This window comes from Choloepus didactylus, chromosome 18, assembly GCF_015220235.1.
Source record: "Choloepus didactylus isolate mChoDid1 chromosome 18, mChoDid1.pri, whole genome shotgun sequence".
Taxonomy (NCBI): domain Eukaryota; kingdom Metazoa; phylum Chordata; class Mammalia; order Pilosa; family Megalonychidae; genus Choloepus; species Choloepus didactylus.
The window spans coordinates 27,822,871-27,841,625 of record NC_051324.1 but is presented as its reverse complement, the minus strand read 5'-3'; the positions used below and the strand labels follow the sequence as shown (position 1 = coordinate 27,841,625).

Here is an 18,755-nt window from a genome sequence, read left to right as displayed (position 1 = left end):
TAATTCAGAGTGATTTTGAGAAAGTTACTTGACTTCTCTGTCTCAGTTTTTTCACATATAAAATGAAGGACTGATTTTATTCAATGCTTTTTTTGAAAAAAAATCCTGTAATTTTTACATTACAATCACTGAAAAGAAAGTTCTTCATTGATAGAAGATTGCTCCTCCTGACAGTGTTCTTAAGGCACATCTCCCTAGAGAGACAGACATGGAGTAGTAAGAGTAAGAAATTTTAAAATCAAAATAAGAAATGGAGGAAAATAAAGATCAAGAGACACTGATCTAGGCTATTGTTAAAATTATCACAGTTGTTTAATTCTAAGAAAAATCACAAAAATCACCTTCTAGGGTCCTAAAGTTAAATTTATACCAATGTTATTTTTTAAATAAAATTATATAAAACTTGGATTCCATTTTTGGTTCCTGAGTGATCAAGAAAATGAAAGGCAAATGGTATTATCTTTCTTGCTACGGGGCCAAAAGGGGTTTTTACAAATTCATTTAAAAAGGAAAGTTTATAGTGCATCTACAAAGGACCCAAAAATTCTCTTTCACTCTGACAAAAATATCTTTAAAAATGTTTAGAGTAAAAAAAGATCTGAGCACTCCAAGTTATCCACAGACAGGCTCTTCAAAAAATAAAGTTGTTGGGCCCTTTTAAAATGTTACATCATTTTCAATCAGTATCCTATTAATTCTGTATTGCACTACGGTAAAGGGGAAAAAGGGCCTGTACAATTTCTGGTATTGAGTTGTGTTTTTTTTTTTTTCAGGACCTAAAACTGGTCAATTAATTTTAATTCTCCATGGGTGTTTAAATAATATCTGTATTTCCTGATGAGTACTATGTTAACTGTCTGTATCTGTCTACCTATCAATCCATTTATCATCCACAGGATAATAAACACCATATTACATTTAGTCCTTATGTCTCCTTAGCCTTCTCTGGTCTGTGACAATTTCTCTTACTTTCCTTGTTTTTTATATCCTTGACAGTTTTAAGGAGTACTGGTCAGATATTTTGTAGAATGTTCCTCAATTTGGGTTTGTCTGATGTTTCTCTCAGGGCTAGGGTGGGGTTATGGGTAGATCACAGAGGTGAAGGGCCACTCTCATTGCATCAAATCTCATCCTTGGTGAGGGAAATAGGTGATTGTGCTAGCAAATAAAGATCTACTTATCAGTTATGCCTCTTGACAATTGGCAGTGCTCATTCTCCAGACTGGGAACTCCCTCTTTACTGTACTTAAGTGTGAATCCCCAAAGGGCATATTTCAAGTTTCTCACTTTAAGGGTTCCTGGAAATTTGTAATATAATTTTTTTTTTAATCATCATTTTATTGAGATATATTCACATACCACGCAGTCATACAAAACAAATTGTACTTTCGATTGTTTACAGTACCATTACATAGTTGTACATTCATCACCTAAATCAATCCCTGACACCTTCATTAGCACACACACAAAAATAACAAGAATAATAATTAGAGTGAAAAAGAGCAATTGAAGTAAAAAAGAACACTGGGTACCTTTGTCTGTTTGTTTCCTTCCCCTACTTTTCTACACATCCATCCATAAACTAGACAAAGGGGAGTGTGGTCCTTATGGCTTTCCCAATCCCATTGTCACCCCTCATAAGCTACATTTTTATACAACTGTCTTCGAGATTCATGGGTTCTGGGTTGTAGTTTAATAGTTTCAGGTATCCACCACCAGCTACCCCAATTCTTTAGAACCTAAAAAAGGTTGTCTAAAGTGTGCGTAAGAGTGCCCACCAGAGTGATCTCTCGGCTCGTTTTGGAATCTCTCTGCCACTGAAGCTTATTTCATGTAATATAATTTTTTTAGGGTAAAATATTTTCCTTTAATTTATCTTTGTATTTTAAGATACCAGAACTGACATTGTCACAAAATAGGTGTTCAATAGTTGTCTAAATATAACCCATATATTGGCATGGATTTTTTTCTTTTTTGCTACATGGGACTTACTCTTTTTTTTTTTTTTTTTTTGTGGATGTTAACATATATACATAACAGTGATAACTTTCAATGTACAATGTCACAAGTAGTTAGCAAATCTCAAAGAATGTCATGGGTCACAGTTCCACAACTTCAGCCATTTCCATTATTGTAAAATATAACATATATACAGAAAGGTGTCATCTCTTGATGTACAGCTGAACAAGCAGTCATGTACGTAATTTCAAAAATTGTTATGGGTTACAGTTCCACAATTTCAGTTCTTTCTTTATTATGCAATACAAGGTACATACAGAAAGGTGAAGACCTTCAGGGCACAATTCAATGAGCAGCTATTGAGCAAATCCCAAGGGATACTAGAGGCTACAGTTCCATCATGTCATTTACCTCCTTCCAGTCATTCCAACATGCCAGCTTCCAAAATATATATATAATTATATAAAATTTCTGTATTCATAGACCTTTGTTCAACCTTATCTTGTTTGTTGCCACTCCTTCCTCTCACTTACTCTCTTTCTCCATCTTCAGGGGTGTCTAGGCAGTGAGCACCCTAACTTGTTCCCATTAAAAGGGGGGTGTTGACAGCATGGGGAAGGGGGCCGCATCTGAAGTTGATCTTAAAGAGGATGTTGCCTCTGGATTTTAGGTTGTCTGGTCTAGGAACACTCTGGTGGATTTAAGTTTCTGAAAGATAAAACTTAGTGAGTGCATCTTTTAGAGAATATCATGTAGGGACCTAGGTATTTGGGGACTACTTTGGTAGAACGCATGTCATGCTGTGGCCAATCGGGATGTTTAACTGGAGCTTGCAAAATTACATTTTTATAGTTTCCAATTATGTTGTTTATATACTCAAAGCAAGTTCTTTTTTTTTTAAATTAGAAGCTACTTTTCATTTCTTAAAAATTTTGAAATTTTATTAAAGTGTCAGGCAAGAGAAGGGAGAACAGAATGTATCAAAAACAGAGAGAGTTTACCATAAAACCCCCAAACAGAATTGGGGAACAGGTCTCAATTTGGCTAAACATTTCCTGACACTGTGAATTCAGGAGAATTTCAGAGAGAGAAATATGGCATATAATAAGTAGTTCAGAGAGCCATGAGTTTTGCAGACTTTCTCAAAAGCCCAAGCTCCTGACTCCTGCTTTAAAGAATACTGTGATAGGGCCTTTTACAAAATTAATAAATATCCCCAGTTTCTCTTCTGCCAACAAGGTAAATGCCTTACAAAATCAGAGGGCTTCCTACCTTCTTATCTCATTTCTTTCTATTCCTGACCATATTTCCTGTTCTCCAGTCACAGAAATTTCAGCATTATTCTATAAATATTTTCTACACTTGCTTAATATGCCTGGAATGCTCAGCTTCCATTCACTCATCAAAGTTATACGCAGTCAACACTTTAACTCAGATGTCATCTTTGACATGAAAATATCCCCAATCTTCCCAGATAGAATGAACGACAATGCACAGTACTACAGTTCACAGTATATGTGCTTGTCTCTCCTATGAGGTATTGAAGGGTGGAAATGTGTCTAATTCATCTACAGCCTATTATAGAATAGGTTTTCAATAAATGTTTATTGAACTAATTGGTAAAGGAATAAGCATATCAACATAAAGATGCTTCAAATGCTGCTTGGTGGACATCAGAGCTTGTTCCTAGGTAAGTATTTAAAAGTATTTAGAGTAGAAGGCACTCTGAAGTGGGAGCCAGACACCCAGGTTCTCTAATGCAACTCATCCACCATCTACATGGCCTTAGAAAAGTCACTTCAACTTTCTGAGCCTGTTTTGTTGCACAATTAAAAGGTTGTATGTATCAATTATTCTCAGTTTGGAATGGGATCATAGCCTCAAATATGATGGGTCAAAAAAAAAAAAAATCTTTGTGATCCCCTGATAAAATGTTTGCTACTCCTATGAAGTCCTATATGTTTGTTTTCTGGGAAGCTTATGGCTCAGATTAAAATTTCAAATATATTCACTGTCATATACCTCATTACTTCCATTTATGTTTCACATTATTTCTATGACATTCCTTCTATTTGTGCTTGCAAATGCACTCCAGGAACGTAGCAGCACACTTTAATATACCTACCTTTCCCATGCATTCATAGCTTTAAAAAATCCTATTAGTTCAGTCTAAAATTTTTGCTATTGACTGAATAAATCAGTAATTTATTCTGAAGACATCTCTTGTGGATAAAAAGATAAAAAAAAAGAGTAGCTGTATTCAAAACGAACGTTTCACTTCACCTTTAGGGCTTGTGATGAGAAAGTATATAATGCTTAATAAAAGAAAAAACCCAACCCATTAGTAAAAGACAAGGAAGGACATGCCGAGTTTTTCTTTGGCAGATCCCCCAGGCTGAATTAGTCATTTACTAGGCATTCCCATAGAACCTTGTATATATCTTTTTGGGGGTACTTATTATATCTCATATCCAATAGTAACTATTTAAGTTTCTGTTTCTCCTACTACACTGTGAGTGCCTCAAAAAAAGGGAAGTGTATTTTTTTCATCCTTGTATCCTCAGAACCTTGCATAAGATCTTGCCCTTAGCAGATATTTAATCAATATTTGTTTGATAAATAAATAAGAAAGGTGGAATGTTAATTGAGCTTTGACTGCTGAGTAGGGTTTCAGTAGACAGAGAAGCAATAAAAAGTTTCATTCAGGGGCAGGACATGATCACACTGCAATGGAAGGTAACTCTGATATATTTTTATTATGCTAGAGATCATGATTATTTGTTTTAAAGCAATAGTTTGCAGGAGTTGGCTCATACCAGTTTGCAGGAGCCAACTGTTGAATGTTGAAAAATTTTTGCAAGCCAGTTTTTAAATACCACCATTATTAAAAATTAGATTATATAAAATAAAGTTGAATAAATTATATTTAAAAAAAAGGTAATGGACACTTGAAACTCATCAATTCTCAATTATTTTCATACATTTTATTATTATCCAGGCTTTTAAGGTTATTTTGGTTTATTGTATCCATATGGTAGAAATACTACATAATGATGTGCTATCTCTTCCCAACTCTGACCTTGTGTTGGTAGCCTGAAGTTGGCATGGTGAAAATATGTACAATATGGAAGTGGGTAACCGCTAAAATTTAGGGCTTTCTTTTTTCTTCATGGATTGGCTGTAATACATTTACTAGCATAACACTGTTTACAGGGCCAGATTGACAAAAGGGCAATGAAAGAGTTGGAAAACAGAATTGAGGAAATTCTTGGACTGTAGAAAAATTTTTAAAAAGAATATGAAAAGTGGGAGGAAAAATATGACAGGATTAGAGAATAATTTGGAGGTTCCAATGTATGAATAAAAGGAATTTGAGAAAGAAAGAACAGAGAAATGGATGGGGTGGGGTAGGATGGGGTGATGTACTTGTGTGTGTGTGTAGAGGGGAATATCTAAAAAATAATGCAAGAAATTTTTCAGAACTGAAGGGCAACAGTATCTAAATTGAAAGGGCCCTCTGAGGAACTAACACAATGAATGAAAAAGATGTACTTCAAGACATATCACTGTGCATTTTCAAAACATCAAAGATAGAAGGATCTTCAAAGATTCCAGAAATAGTAATAAAAATAGGGTTATATACAAAGGTATATGACCATTATACAAAAGTCAGAATGTCTTTAGAACTTTCAGCAATAACACTGGAAGCCAGAAGAGAATTCACAATCCAAAGGAAAAATGAATTCCAATCTAGAATTTTATATCCAGACAAATTATCACATCAATCAATGAGGAGCTCAAAAAAGTTATTTTCAGATATACAAGATCTCAAAAATTTTCATCTCCTTTACACCCTTTCTCAGGAAGTAACTGGCAGATGTGCTCTACCGAAATCAAGGAGAAAACCAAGAAAGACATGGAATTCAGGACACAAGGGTCTTATGCAAAGAAAAAATAAAATTCCCAGGATGATGATGAAGGGAAATCCCAGAACAATAGCTGCATATTGGCCTAGTGAACAAGCTTGAATTGGGAGGTATATTTCCAAGAAAAATATAAAATATGTATTACCTGATGAATTTGAAGGAATCTAGAGAGTTATAATTCTGGCAGAGCATTTGGGAAAATAATTCATGATGGGTACATAGAAACTTTAAAAAAATTGAAATACTGATTACCAATAAACCCCAAGGAAAAGAAAAATTGTCTGATAAGAAAGGAAATATAATCATAGATAATTAACTGAGTTATAATAATGAAAATTTAAAAACTGATTTAATCCACACTTGGGGTAACAGTATTGAGAGGATGGGGGAGGATGAGTGTGCTTGTGGAAAGGGTGACAGAGTAGGGGACAGTGTTGGTGAAAGGCCAATAAGATACCACAGTTAGTGGGAAACACACCCCCCGCCCCCCATATGATGATATGCAAAGCAAATTTCTCTCAGAAGCTGCTCAACACATCTTGGACCCCTCAGCTGGATAAAAGATATAAAAAGGGGGTCAGAAGGCAGTGCAGTGGTTTCTTTGGAGCACGGTTGCCATGTTGAGTTCCTCCAACCCCCGCATTGGAGAAGAGGTCGGGCGTGCTACCCTCAACCCCAAGCCTCGGTGGGGGTGGGGGGCGCTTTGAATCTTGTTGCTTGAACTGGGGAACCTGAAACTCTGGCCCCGGCCCCGCGCTGCAGCCTAGGGAAAGCTAGAGGCCGCCTGTGACCTGGGCCTGCCTCCCACGGAATCCGAGGCCAGCGAGAGGCCGACTTCTTGCTTGCGGGAGGAAGAAGGCTGTAGAATTCGGCTGCAGCCAGGGTGCCTAGTTGCTGCAGAAAGGGCGGCCAGCTTGGGTGGCCCAGCGGGCCGGGCAGGGGCGCGGAGACCAGACCGGAGGGGAGGTCGGCTCCTTTTTGCACCGAGCTGCTGTTTCCCCGTACAGAGGCCCGCAGAAATCTCCAAAGGGCCCCGGCTGGCCCCGAAAGGGGAGCATCCTCTTCTACCCTCTGCCGCCCCAGAGCCCCGGCCCGTCAGCCACGGAGGACGGGCCGGACATCGTCACAGCCGCTCTGTCTCCTTGCTCGCCGCCCTGGCGCTGGCACCGACCTCCAGCGGGCAAGGGTCCCGGGTTCTGACCGTACTCAGCCCTGACCACGCTGTTACTCCAACTCTACTGTGCTGAGCAAAGGCCTGTTCTATACCTAAAGAAAGGGGTTGCGACAGAGTTTTCAACCTGGGCAGGGAAGTCGAGTCCTGTGAGTGAAATATAAAGTAACAAGGGGAATTAACAGTAAAGTAGTGTTTTGGTTACATCGTATGTTAAGACTGTGCAACACAATTGCTATATGTGTTATTTAGAAATATGACGTTAAACTAATAGAAACAGCTTAAAAATTACACGTGGTTGATTTGAATAGGAGAGTTATTATTCCAAAGAGGGGATGGGATAGGTGGGGTAAGGAATGATATTTTTCTTTACAAGTCTTCCAGTTCTATTTGCCTTTTAAAACTAGTTAATTAAAATTAAAGAAAGAAAATCCAGCACCCCTTTGTGATCAAAACACTCAGAAAAGTAGGAATACAAGGAAATTCCTCATATGAAAATGGGTATATATGAAAAACCCACAGCTGACATTATACCCAGCCTTGTAAGACAAGGGTGCCCACTTTCACTATCTCTATTCGACATTGTACTAGGAGCTGCAATTAGGCAAGAAAAATATATAAAAAGCATCCAATTTGGAAATGAAGAAGCAAAACTTTTCCTATTTGTAGATAGAATAATCTTATACATAGAAAATCCTGAGGAACCTACAAGAAAGCTACTAGAGTTAATAAATGAATTCAGTGAAGAGGCAGGATATAAGAGCAACACAAAATCAGTGGTGTTTCTATACACCAGCAATGAACAATCTGAAAAGGAAATTAAGAAAACAATTTCATTTACAATAGCAACCAAAAGAATCAAATATCTAGGCATAAATTTAACTGAGGATATAAAGGATTTGTAACCATAAAACTATAAAACGTCGCTGAAAGAAGTTAAAGAAGACCTAAATAAATGGAAAGACATTCTGTGTTCATGGATTGGAAGACTAGATATCCTCAGAAAATTAAGTAGAGAATTATCATGTGATCCAGCAACCCTACTTCCAGGTATGTTCCCTAAAGAATTGAAAGCAGGGACTGGGACAGATATCTGTACACCAAGGTTTATGGCAGCATTATTCACAATAGGCATGTGAAGCAACCCATGTGTCCATCATTGGGTGAATGGATAAACAAATATGGTATAACCATACAATGGAATATTATTCAGCTGCAAAGAGGAACAAAGTTCTAACACATGCTACAATATGAATGAATCTTGAAGATACCATGGTGAATGAAATAAGCCAGACACAAAGAACAAATATTATACGACCTCATTTACATGAACTAACTAGATATGCAAACTCATACAGAGAGAGAAAGTAGATTACAGGGTACACGGGGCGAGGGTAGGGGTGGGCAATGGATCATTAATGCTTAATGGGTACAGGCTTTCTGTTTGGGGTGATGGGGAAAAGTTTTGATAATGGATGGTGGTGATGGTAGCACAACATTGTGAATGTAATTAACCCCACATGGCTGAAATGTATACTTGAAAATGGTTAAAATGGGAAATATTATGTTGTATATATGTTATCATGATAAAAATTTTAAAGAAAAAAAAAAAAGAAAAACAACAACAACAACAACAAAAACATTAGTGATCTCTAGTAACCCCAATGCCTAAATTTCCCAGCAGGCGCCACCACTTACCAGCTGTGTGATCTTGGGCAAGCCACTTCACCCTCTGGAGCTTTGATTTGCTCAACGACTAAATAGAGCTAGTAACACCCACCCACGGGGTTGCTGTGAGGATTAATGAAAAGGTAGGCAAAAGTGCTTTGTCAGAGCTTGTGATGGGCACAGACTATTTGTCCAATGAACCTTATGAATGGAGTTATTTTTAATTAATAAAGGAGTTTGTAGCCTCTAGCCCACAATACCTGTGTGCTGAAGGACGGGAGTGGATGAAGTCCAATTTGAATGTGGGTTTTTGAGCAGACCAAGGCTGTAAAGGAGAGAGCAATATAATAGAGCTGCTTGTGTGAACAACTTGAGGTCTTTTTAAATGTTAATTTGTACCTGGACAGCTCCCAGGTTGGGGAGGGTTGGGGTGAGATGGGGAAAAAGGGGGCAGGATTTGTGAGAGAACAGAATATGCTGTGTTTATTATGGGTATTTTATTAGCAAACAAATAAGTTAGGGAGTGAAATTATTCATTTTACAAAAAGTGTTCCTCACATGAAAAACAGATTACAAGTCCCTTAAGGGAGAATCTTTTCTGGTGTTGTTTACTAACAATACTGTAGAAAATAAAAGAAGAGGTATTTCAAGCAATTGCTGTGAAGTTATCAATCAGAAGTTAAGGTAGAGCAAATTTTCATCTTAATATTGGATATCTACTAATCCTTAAAAGATGTTGGAGATGAGATTTGAACCAGAATTTGATTCTGAAGTCTCTTCTGTTTTTCTTTTCTATTAAAATGTCTTATATAAATAAAAATTACAACAGTAATATGCCTTCGTTGCATTACTCAATAATATAGCAAGTTCCCATTCCAATTCCCAGAGGTAGCCAATGTGAATGGTTTGGTGGGCAATCCTCCAAGCTTTTTCTTTACTCATACATACACCACATTACAATAACTACTGTTCTGCAATTGCCTTTTTTGTTTTTTTCATTTAACAATGTATAATAGACCTATTCTCATTTCATTATATACTATAATTTATTTAACCCTTCTCTGATAGACAATTTAGGATCTTTCCAATTTTTTGCTATTACAAGTATTACTTCAGTGACCATACTTGCACATATGTATTTGTGGACTTTTGTTAGTATTTCTGTTGGACAGATTTGTAAATGTGGGAATTGCTGAGCCTTAGGGCATGCATGTTTAAAATTTGGTAGATGCTGCAAAATTGTACTTTAAAATTAAAGCTTGAGGTCTTAACTGTTATGCCCCATTGCTCTCCAGCAAAGTAGGAAATTCATTTTAAGATAGCTGGCATCTTCTGCAATAGTGGCAGCTGTGTGGACCCATAAGGGAGCGCTACTGATGGAGAAGGAAAAAGAGATTGTGACTAAATCTTTGAAGCAGAAAGCCTGTTTCCTCAGGTGCTTTGTGTTTAACCCACACTAATGGTATTCATTGAAACTTAGCAGGGGAACCTGGCAACTGAGCAGTGTCTCTCTTGTGGTTCATAAATCCTATTTAAGAGAATATGGCACTTGAATTTTTAACAAAGAGTATATTACTTTCGTAATAAAAAAGTATAAAGATTGTTAAAAGTGACTTAATAATTATCTGTTGTTGTAAATCCAGTTTCAATTTTGTTTACATAATGGCACGTTCGCACTGTAAGTGGATTCCACCTTGCCATAGGAGTGTGATCTTAAAGAGAAACCAAATGGCTCCAAAGAGAACATTCCTCCTTTGTGCTTCCTAATAAACGTTCAAAGAAACAAGGGTCAACTGCCCAAAGCTTTGAAGAACACCTCAAATGTATCATTTGGCAGAACATATGAAAATGAAATACACCCACTCTTCCACATGTGACAGCAACTATATAAACCAAGAATAGTATTTTAGTTAGGATTTGAGGGTTTTACTGTAAAGTGCAGAGGCAGTCCTTTAAGGCACCTCAAGCAGTTGGGTATTATTGTAAGTTGATGATACAGAGACCAACAATGGGTGCAAAGCTTCAAGAGAACTGGATTCAAACCAGGGACCTCAGTTGCAGGAGTTGGTGGATCCTCATTCCAGGGTGCTTTTATTAATGTGATTCAGGGACTCTTCATTTGCTCTTAGGTTCCGTGTTCCTTTTTCTCTCCCTTTACTCTATATAGCTTTTCTATACTTCATGGTTTCTACTTACTCATAGTTTCTGCTTCCTTACAACTTTGGCTTGCCAAACTTCTCAAACTCCTACAGATTCTCTTTGGTTTTAGTTCAGAGATTCTCTCTCGTTTTAACTTCTATGTACTGACCAGATTCTCTCTCTCTCTTTTTAATCATCCAATAAAAATTTCTTAGACATGAGAAAAAGGAAAATGTGACACATAATCAGGAGAAAAGCTAATCAATCAATAGGAAAAGATAAAGCAATGACAGACAGGATAAAATTAGCAGACAAGAACTTTAAAATAGAATTTATGAATGTGCTCAAGAATATAAATGAATATATGAATATAATGAGGAGAGAAATGGAATATATAAAGAAAGTCAATGGAATTTCTAAAGTTGAAAAAATATAATATTTGAAATGAAAAATTGAATCTTAAAGCAGACTAGTCTCTACATAAAAACTAGTAAACTTGAAGACATAGAAATATAAGACATCTATTACTGAGGGCAATCTCCTTTGTTGATTGTAGATGCAATCAACTAACTATAGATGCAAATCCATCCATGAAATACCCTTACAGTAACAATCAGGCCAGTGTTTGCTTGACCAAATAACTGGACAGCATAAGCTAGCCAAGTTGACACATGAATTTAACCATTACAACCCACTCCTTGTCAACTAGATAGCCTACTTTTCTTTTACTTCTTAGTTCAGAGTCCAAAGAGAGAGAATGAGATTAGTTTAGTTCATCTTTTCATGGCAGGGCACATTATAGGTTTTGGACCAGCCAATAGATTGGTTGCCCTTGAGTCAGGAGCTCAGCTGAGGTTCAGTCAGTGGTGGGGTGTGTCCAGAGTCAAGTGGTAAAAAAAAAGTAGTTTTAGGCAGATGAGTTTCCTTTGGAAGGGGTTTTGGCATATTAGACACAGTGAGTGAGTTGTAGAACAGGTGCATGCATAATCTAGTATAGTTTCTTGTCAGTGAATATTGAGTAGCTAATGTTTCAAAGCACTGTGCAAGGTCCAGGGGAATTCTGAGACAAATAAAATTCTAGCTTGCGCTCTCTCACAGAAGTCACGGTATTTTGTGAGGTAAACACAGATTAAAGAAACACATTAAAATACAAACTGAGAAGTAGTACAACTACAAATCTTCATTCATTCAACAACTATGTAACAGGTATTTACTATGTGCTTAGCTTTGGAGATTGAGCAATGAACAAAATATTAAAAAATTTCATCTCTCCTGGAGGTTACATTTTAGTGCATGGGTGACAAGGGCCAAATAATAAATACTATACAGTATGTTAGATGATGACCAGTGATACAGAATTAAAAAAAAAAAAAAAAGAATGGAATAAGGAGTATTGAGGATAGAGATTGCAATTTTAAATAGGAAAGGCTTCCTTGAAAGAGTGACACCTGAGAAAGATCTGAAGGCGGTGAGAGAATGAGCCATGAATTTATGAGCATTCCATGCAGAGAGAACAGCCAATGCAAAGGCCCTGCATTGCCACATTGCAGGAATAGCAAAGAGGCTAGAATTCTAGGGTACAGCAGACGAGGGAAAAAGCACGGCAAATAAGGTTAGAGAGGAAAAGGAGGGGCAAGGGACCAGATCATATGGGGCCTTGTGGACAAGTGAAAAGATTTTAGCTTTTGGTCTGAGTGAGATGAGAAGCCACTACAGTTTTAAACAGAGATGTGACGTGGTCTGACATATTTCAACAAAATAACATTGGCTGCTGTGTTAAGAATAGATAGATTCAAGGGGGTCAGGGGAAAGCAGGGAGCCTGGTTGGAGGCTACTGCACCAATCCAGGCGAGAGATAATGGTGGCTTTGACTAAGGTGATAGCAGTAGCAGTAATGAGATGCTATCATATTCTAGATTTACTTTGTAGAGCAGATAGGATGCTGAAAAATTAGATGTAGAGTTTGGGGACAAGGAGTTGCCTTAAACCAGATAGGGAAGATTATGGTAAGAATAGGTATGTGGGGAGAATATCAGGAGCTTGGCTTTGGACATACTAATTTTGAAATGCCTACAAGATATCCAGGTAGAGATGTTCAGTAGGCTGTTGTATATATTGGCATGAGTCTGAAGCCTACAGTTCAGGTATAATTATGGATGGACTTTGTGCTACGGATTTGGGAGATCTGCACTATTTATTATGGTAGTCAATGGCTACATGTGGCAATTTAAATTTAAGCTAATTAAACACATTTCAATTACTCCATTCTGTATCAGATAGCGTAGATATGGAACATTTCCATCACAGAAAGTTGTTTTGGACAACGCTGATGTAGATGATATTTGAAACCACGGGCCTGGATGAAATCACCTACAGAATTAATGAGAGAGAGAGAAAAAAAGAGATTCAAGGACTGATTCATTTACATATATGTATATAAGTATACAAATTGGTGGTGATGGTGGGGTGTTTAGGGCAGGCTTCCTTTATTTTATTTTATTTTACGTTTTTATGAACTAAGTTTGCTAACTGGGTAAGTTTGCCAAAGACATTCCAGGCACAGGGAATAACGTGTTAATGAAGGTATAAAATAGTATGGTATGGTTGGGGAAATACAAGAAACCTGGCATTTCTGGAGCAAGACTATATAAATTTAGTCTTGTCATTTAACAAATGACAACAAAAAAACCTTCCAAACCTCTTCTTTGCTTAAACAATTTTGGACTGATCATGTGGTGCTGAGGTTCCTCAGTCCATGTCTAATTGGAGGGCAGAATGAGAAGCAGCAAAAGAATTTTCCTTGCCATAGTAAACTATGAATGGGAATAGATGTAAGAATTAAGTTTAGAGAAATGGATGTTACCTCCCAGCAAATTTCTTTCAATGATAAATATTAAATATGATACTCATTTCCAATTATTTGTAGCTCTGTTAAAAAAAGACTTGAAAGTTACTTAAGCTGAAACTGGGTTTCTCTATGGATTGGGACAAACTGAAAAAAATTGATGTAGCTAATCAACCCTATCTTGAAAGCCAATCATTTCAGAACATGTCTTTTTTTCAAAATGTCAGTTCGTTTTAATAATAGGTTGTTATCCCCAAACTACCATATTCTTGGTTTTCTTTTTGTGCTTTTTTGAGTTTGCAAAAAGCAATAACTTGAGCCATAGAGAAAGCCCACAAAATTGCTTTTAACCAATTAAAAGAAACCCTTCCCATTTACATGTTCTGAACTAGAATAACCTAAATTAAAAAAAAATTCCATTAGAATAAAAAACTTTAAAAAGTAGAATCTATTAGAATTCCACGTTGTCATTCCATGCTCCCACAGTTAAAGACTCTGCCATTATTTCCATTATACTTACCTCCTAATTTTCAGGGCTTATTAGCTCGCTGTAAAAACTTGCTCCAGTTGAAATTTGGCAAGCTGACAAGGCTGCGTGCCAGAAGTAATTTACTATCCAGTGCGTTTCGCAAAGTAAAAGAAGCTATAAATAATAGAAAAAGAAATGAAAAGTTACTGGTTCCAAATATTTTAACGTGTGTACTGTGCGTCACTTCAAACTTTTCAGCTTTTGTTGTCAGAAATGTGAGATAACATGAAAGGTTTGAAAAGTCCACATGCTTTGCATTCACATCAAACCGAAGGCTCCGATGTTCTTAGGCATCAAAGACCAGTCAGTGTCTATCACTTTTGCTCTGACTTTGAAGTCTATGAGAGCAATCTGTGTGGGAGAGGCAGACAGGGGACTCCAAAAGAGGTAGGGGAATGGGATTCCAGGTGCCTTGCCTTTCGTTATCACTGAAATTAGGTACTTTCTTTCAGCAAATAATAATAATAATGAAAAAAAAAAAGTCTGGTGTTTCTTCCTCTGCTGTTTTTAACCACTGAATTGTCTGTGAATTCAGAATCATCAGGCAGTGTATATTCCAAGGAAAAGTTCAAGTTTATTTTGAAGCTTATGTTCAAGTACGCTGAAGGCAAGAATTAGAAGCTTTAACTTGATTTGCAAACACCTGGCTACTGTTCACCTCCTTAACAGATTGTTTTGGGACCCTAAGTGAAACCTTTCTATTCCACCCCACCCCAGCCCCACCCTGTTCCTTCCTTGTTTTCCAAACTTGCTCATGAACATGGCAATGAAAGTCAAGGTTTTCTCAAAGCCATGGAGTGAGCAGGGCACATCTTTCTGGGATCAATCTTACTTGACAATCTGGAAAAAACACAACAATTTATACTAAAACAAATACTAATATATCACTGTTTAGAATGCAAAATTTGCATGAACTTTTTTGGAGAGGGAGCTGGCTTTATTGTGTTTCGGTATTTCTGACTCTGCCACCCATGTAAAATTACTAGTTGAAGCTCTTAATGACTTTTTTTTTTTTTTTAATTAAAATATAGCTTACATTAGTGCACAACTCTTAGGTGTAGTCCTCTAAGGATTTTTAGATATGTTTACATTCATGTAAGGACTACCCAGATCAAGTACAAGAACATTTCCAGTACCTAGAAGACTCCTTTATGCCCCTAACTGGTCAGTACCTTCTTACTAATCTGACCTCTATGGTGAATTTTCAAGAAAAAAATACAAGATTTTTTAAAATGTTAGCTTCCCAAGGAGCACTTTTTCTCTACTTCTAGGAGGTCAGCTAAGGTTTTTAAGACCTAGTGGGTACTATGCAAACACAGTTTCTTCTGCTGTGTTGGGCTTTCTCTTGTAGGTGCTTGTCATTTACTGAAGAGTTCCTTCAGTAGTATTTAAATATACTTATGTGATGGTGATCAAATGAGATAATACATAGAGCACTTAGAACAAGGCACGTAACAGCAGGACACAGTAGGCATTAGCTAAGTGATAGCTATTATTGTGAGATGCAGAAGTGACAAAAGAAGGCTTTTACCATTTCCTTTTGGATAATTTTTAGAGCAAGATAAAGACAGAATTTAAATTTCAAAATGAGAGAGGAGAATATTTACAGTTAGGTTGATTTTTTAAATTGTAATTGTCTTGGCAAGATGTTTGTTAAATCTGCCTTGAAATGAAATAATCCAATCTGTCAGTTTGCTGACTTCCTTAACCTAAAGAAGTTTAGCAAGTACCTTTTCCTATTCTGTGATGTATTTTTAGAGCACTTAACATATGCTAGGTACTGTTCTTACTTGCAGGTATTTAGTGATAAAAACAGAAAAAAAATCTTTGTCCATTTGGAACTTACTATCTAGTGTCATTCACACTCTAACTTTTAACATAGTCCACAGATTTTCCTATTACAAAGAAATTTCATCGTTGTTTAACATCCACGATTTTTTTTAATTAAATTCAGTTTTACTGAAATATATTCACATACCGTACAATCATCCATAGTGTACAATCGACTCTTCACAGTACCATCATATAGTTGTGCATTCATCACCCCAATTTGTTTTTGAACATTTTCCTTACATCAGAAAGAATCAGAATAAGAATAAAAAATACCAGTTAAAAAAAACACCCAACTCATCCCCCCCATCCCACCCTATTTTTCATTTAGTTTTTGTCCCCATTTTTCTACTCATCCATCCATCCACTAGTAAAAGGGAGTACATCCATGATTTTGTTTCACTTCCCTCATACCTTACAGCTGAGAGAATGAAGAAATGATGGAAATTCAAGTTAACCTTTGTCTCAGTTTTGAGACCAGCAGATAAAACGTGAAAGGAAAAAAAGAAAGAAAAAGCACAGAGAAGGTGGAAAACCCTATTCTCTTTTCATAAATCAAACAGAGAATCAAGGTGCTAATACAAATGTTGAAATAAACAGGTCTAGCAAGAACTCCTGCTTTGGCTTTTTATCATCTTCCAGAACTTAGAAAGAACTGAGCCATGTATATTAGTTATTATTTTAGGTTTAGTAATTACACCAGCAATACTGCCTCCAAGTTGGGTTCCTGATGGTTTTCTTAGAAATGCTAAGTTGCTTGGGCAATAGTTTAAGGAAGGTTTATACTTTACCGATTGTTTTATTTCAGTAACTTACAAACTTTTCAATACTAGGAACCCCTTTTCCAAAAAAATTATATTCCTGCTACCCAGCCAAGATCACGTGTTTTGGAATATCTTGTCTACAAAGTCATGTAAATTATTTAAATAATAAATATTTCTCCCCATTTACAAAATCAATCGGTAAGAAAAGAAAAAAGAAAAAAAATTAGTCAAGCAGAGATTCTAAGCAGCAGGTGAAAACTAGTTACTACACTTGTTTATTAAATCTAGCCTAATGCAAAGAAATACTGTTTGGGTAGCCTGGTCAGTCTTAGCACCACCCACCATTTTCATTACTGACTTATTGAAATGTTTACTATAATTATACGATATCCCTCCCTTTTATCTTTCTGTTTTTCTCCTTAGTGTTGGAAAGTGAAGACGGGAGATGGGAGCAAGAAGAAAAGGAAACGATATACTTCATAAAACGCATTCCATACCCCCTTCAGGTAATTCCTCTAGAACCTAAAGCGCTTTTCCCGATCCCCGCCCACGGTCCAGCCTTGCGCGCTTCCAGCCCTGCTCCATTCTAGCCCCGCCCCTCTATTCGCGTTGGGGTGAATCTTCCTCCGTGGCTCGGCGGGTTCCCGCTGCAACCTCACACTCAGCCACAAGGAGGTGACCGTAGCCACAAAGCCGAAGACCACCCCCACCACTAGAGACAGCGGAAGCGGAAGAGGTGGGACCTAGTGCACACGTTACGTCGTACGTGCGAACGTAAAAGCTGGCTCTTCCTGCGCGTGTTGAACGCTGTGGATATCTCTAACAGGTTGTGGAGTTCGGACCTCATGGCGGAGATAATTCAGGAACGCATAGAAGATCGACTCCCTGAATTGGAACAGCTGGAGCGCATTGGACTGTTTAGTCATGCGGAAATTAAGTGAGAGAGGCTGGGGAAGAGCAAGAGCTGGGGCAGGGTGGGGGAGGTTGGGGGCGTGTGTATAGCAGGGGCAGGGGTGGAAGCCCATTCCTGATGATGCCCAGAATTTGTCATACACCGCAAGGTGATCCATCCGTCCCGTCTGTCTATTTACCCACCAAACATGCTGATGGTTTTTCAGGGAGCCAGGACTTGGTATAAAGGTTATAGAATCAGGGTCCCTGCCCATCAGGAATTCGCAGGGCCATTGTGTTTGTGGAGACAGACAAATATTTTGATTATAGTGCAGTGTGTTGTAAGTTGATTGCAATAGAGTGAACTGCTGTAGGGATGTGAAGAGAGTGCCGTGGCAGCTCAGAGGAGTAAGAAAGTCTTCCTGGATCTGGAGACCATTTAATTCAATTTTGTATTCTACCTCAGTGTCTGGCACATGGTTGGCATTCCGTAATTTATTTGTTAAAACCAATTATTTTAATAGTGTTTTTTTTTTTTTTTTGGCTGTGATTTTCTTCGTTTTACAATGATTTTGAGTTTAGCAGTGTGACGGTAAGCTGTAAAGTAAACTTGATAAGGAAACATAGAACAAAGCCGTGTGGACTCTTAGTGCTCAGTAAATGTTAGTCATTGTTATAATTAATAAAGGCAGTAAATTCTCCTAATATACACGTGTTTCTCGGCTTAGCTAAAGACATTGAATCTTCTCTTTTAAGTACTTTGTGGGACCATATAAGCCCTTTACCTTTTTAGGTAAAGACAATCTATAGTTTCTTTATTTCTTTTTATTTTTTTTTTTTTAATTAGAGAGGTTGTGGGTTTACAGAACAATCATGCATAAAATACAGGATTCCCATATACTACCCTATTATTAACATCTTACATTGGTGTGGTACATTTGTTACAATTGATGAAAGCACATTATTATAATTGTACTATTAACTGTAGTCCATGGTTTAACTCAGGGTTCACTGTGTTGTGCAGTTCCATGGA

The 18,755-nt window shown here is 37.2% G+C and overlaps 1 protein-coding gene and 1 long non-coding RNA gene across 2 annotated transcripts in view; one reads left to right on the top strand and one right to left on the bottom strand.

Moving 5' to 3' along the window:
- Nucleotides 1-11,425: 11,425 nt before the first annotated feature.
- LOC119514218 lies at nucleotides 11,426-16,269 on the bottom strand. Its single transcript, XR_005212766.1, has 3 exons — nucleotides 16,216-16,269; nucleotides 14,229-14,351; nucleotides 11,426-13,233 (listed from the first exon to the last, which is right to left on the bottom strand). It is a non-coding gene; the product is annotated as an uncharacterized LOC119514218 (long non-coding RNA).
- A 1,333-nt stretch (nucleotides 16,270-17,602) lies between these two features.
- UTP6 (UTP6 small subunit processome component) overlaps nucleotides 17,603-18,755 on the top strand; it is a 46,288-nt gene continuing 45,135 nt past the window's right edge. Inside the window, exon 1 of the mRNA XM_037809309.1 lies at nucleotides 17,603-17,768. Within this exon, the coding sequence (XP_037665237.1) occupies nucleotides 17,677-17,768 (92 nt within the window). The 5' untranslated portion in view covers nucleotides 17,603-17,676. The remainder of the gene's footprint in view (nucleotides 17,769-18,755) is intronic.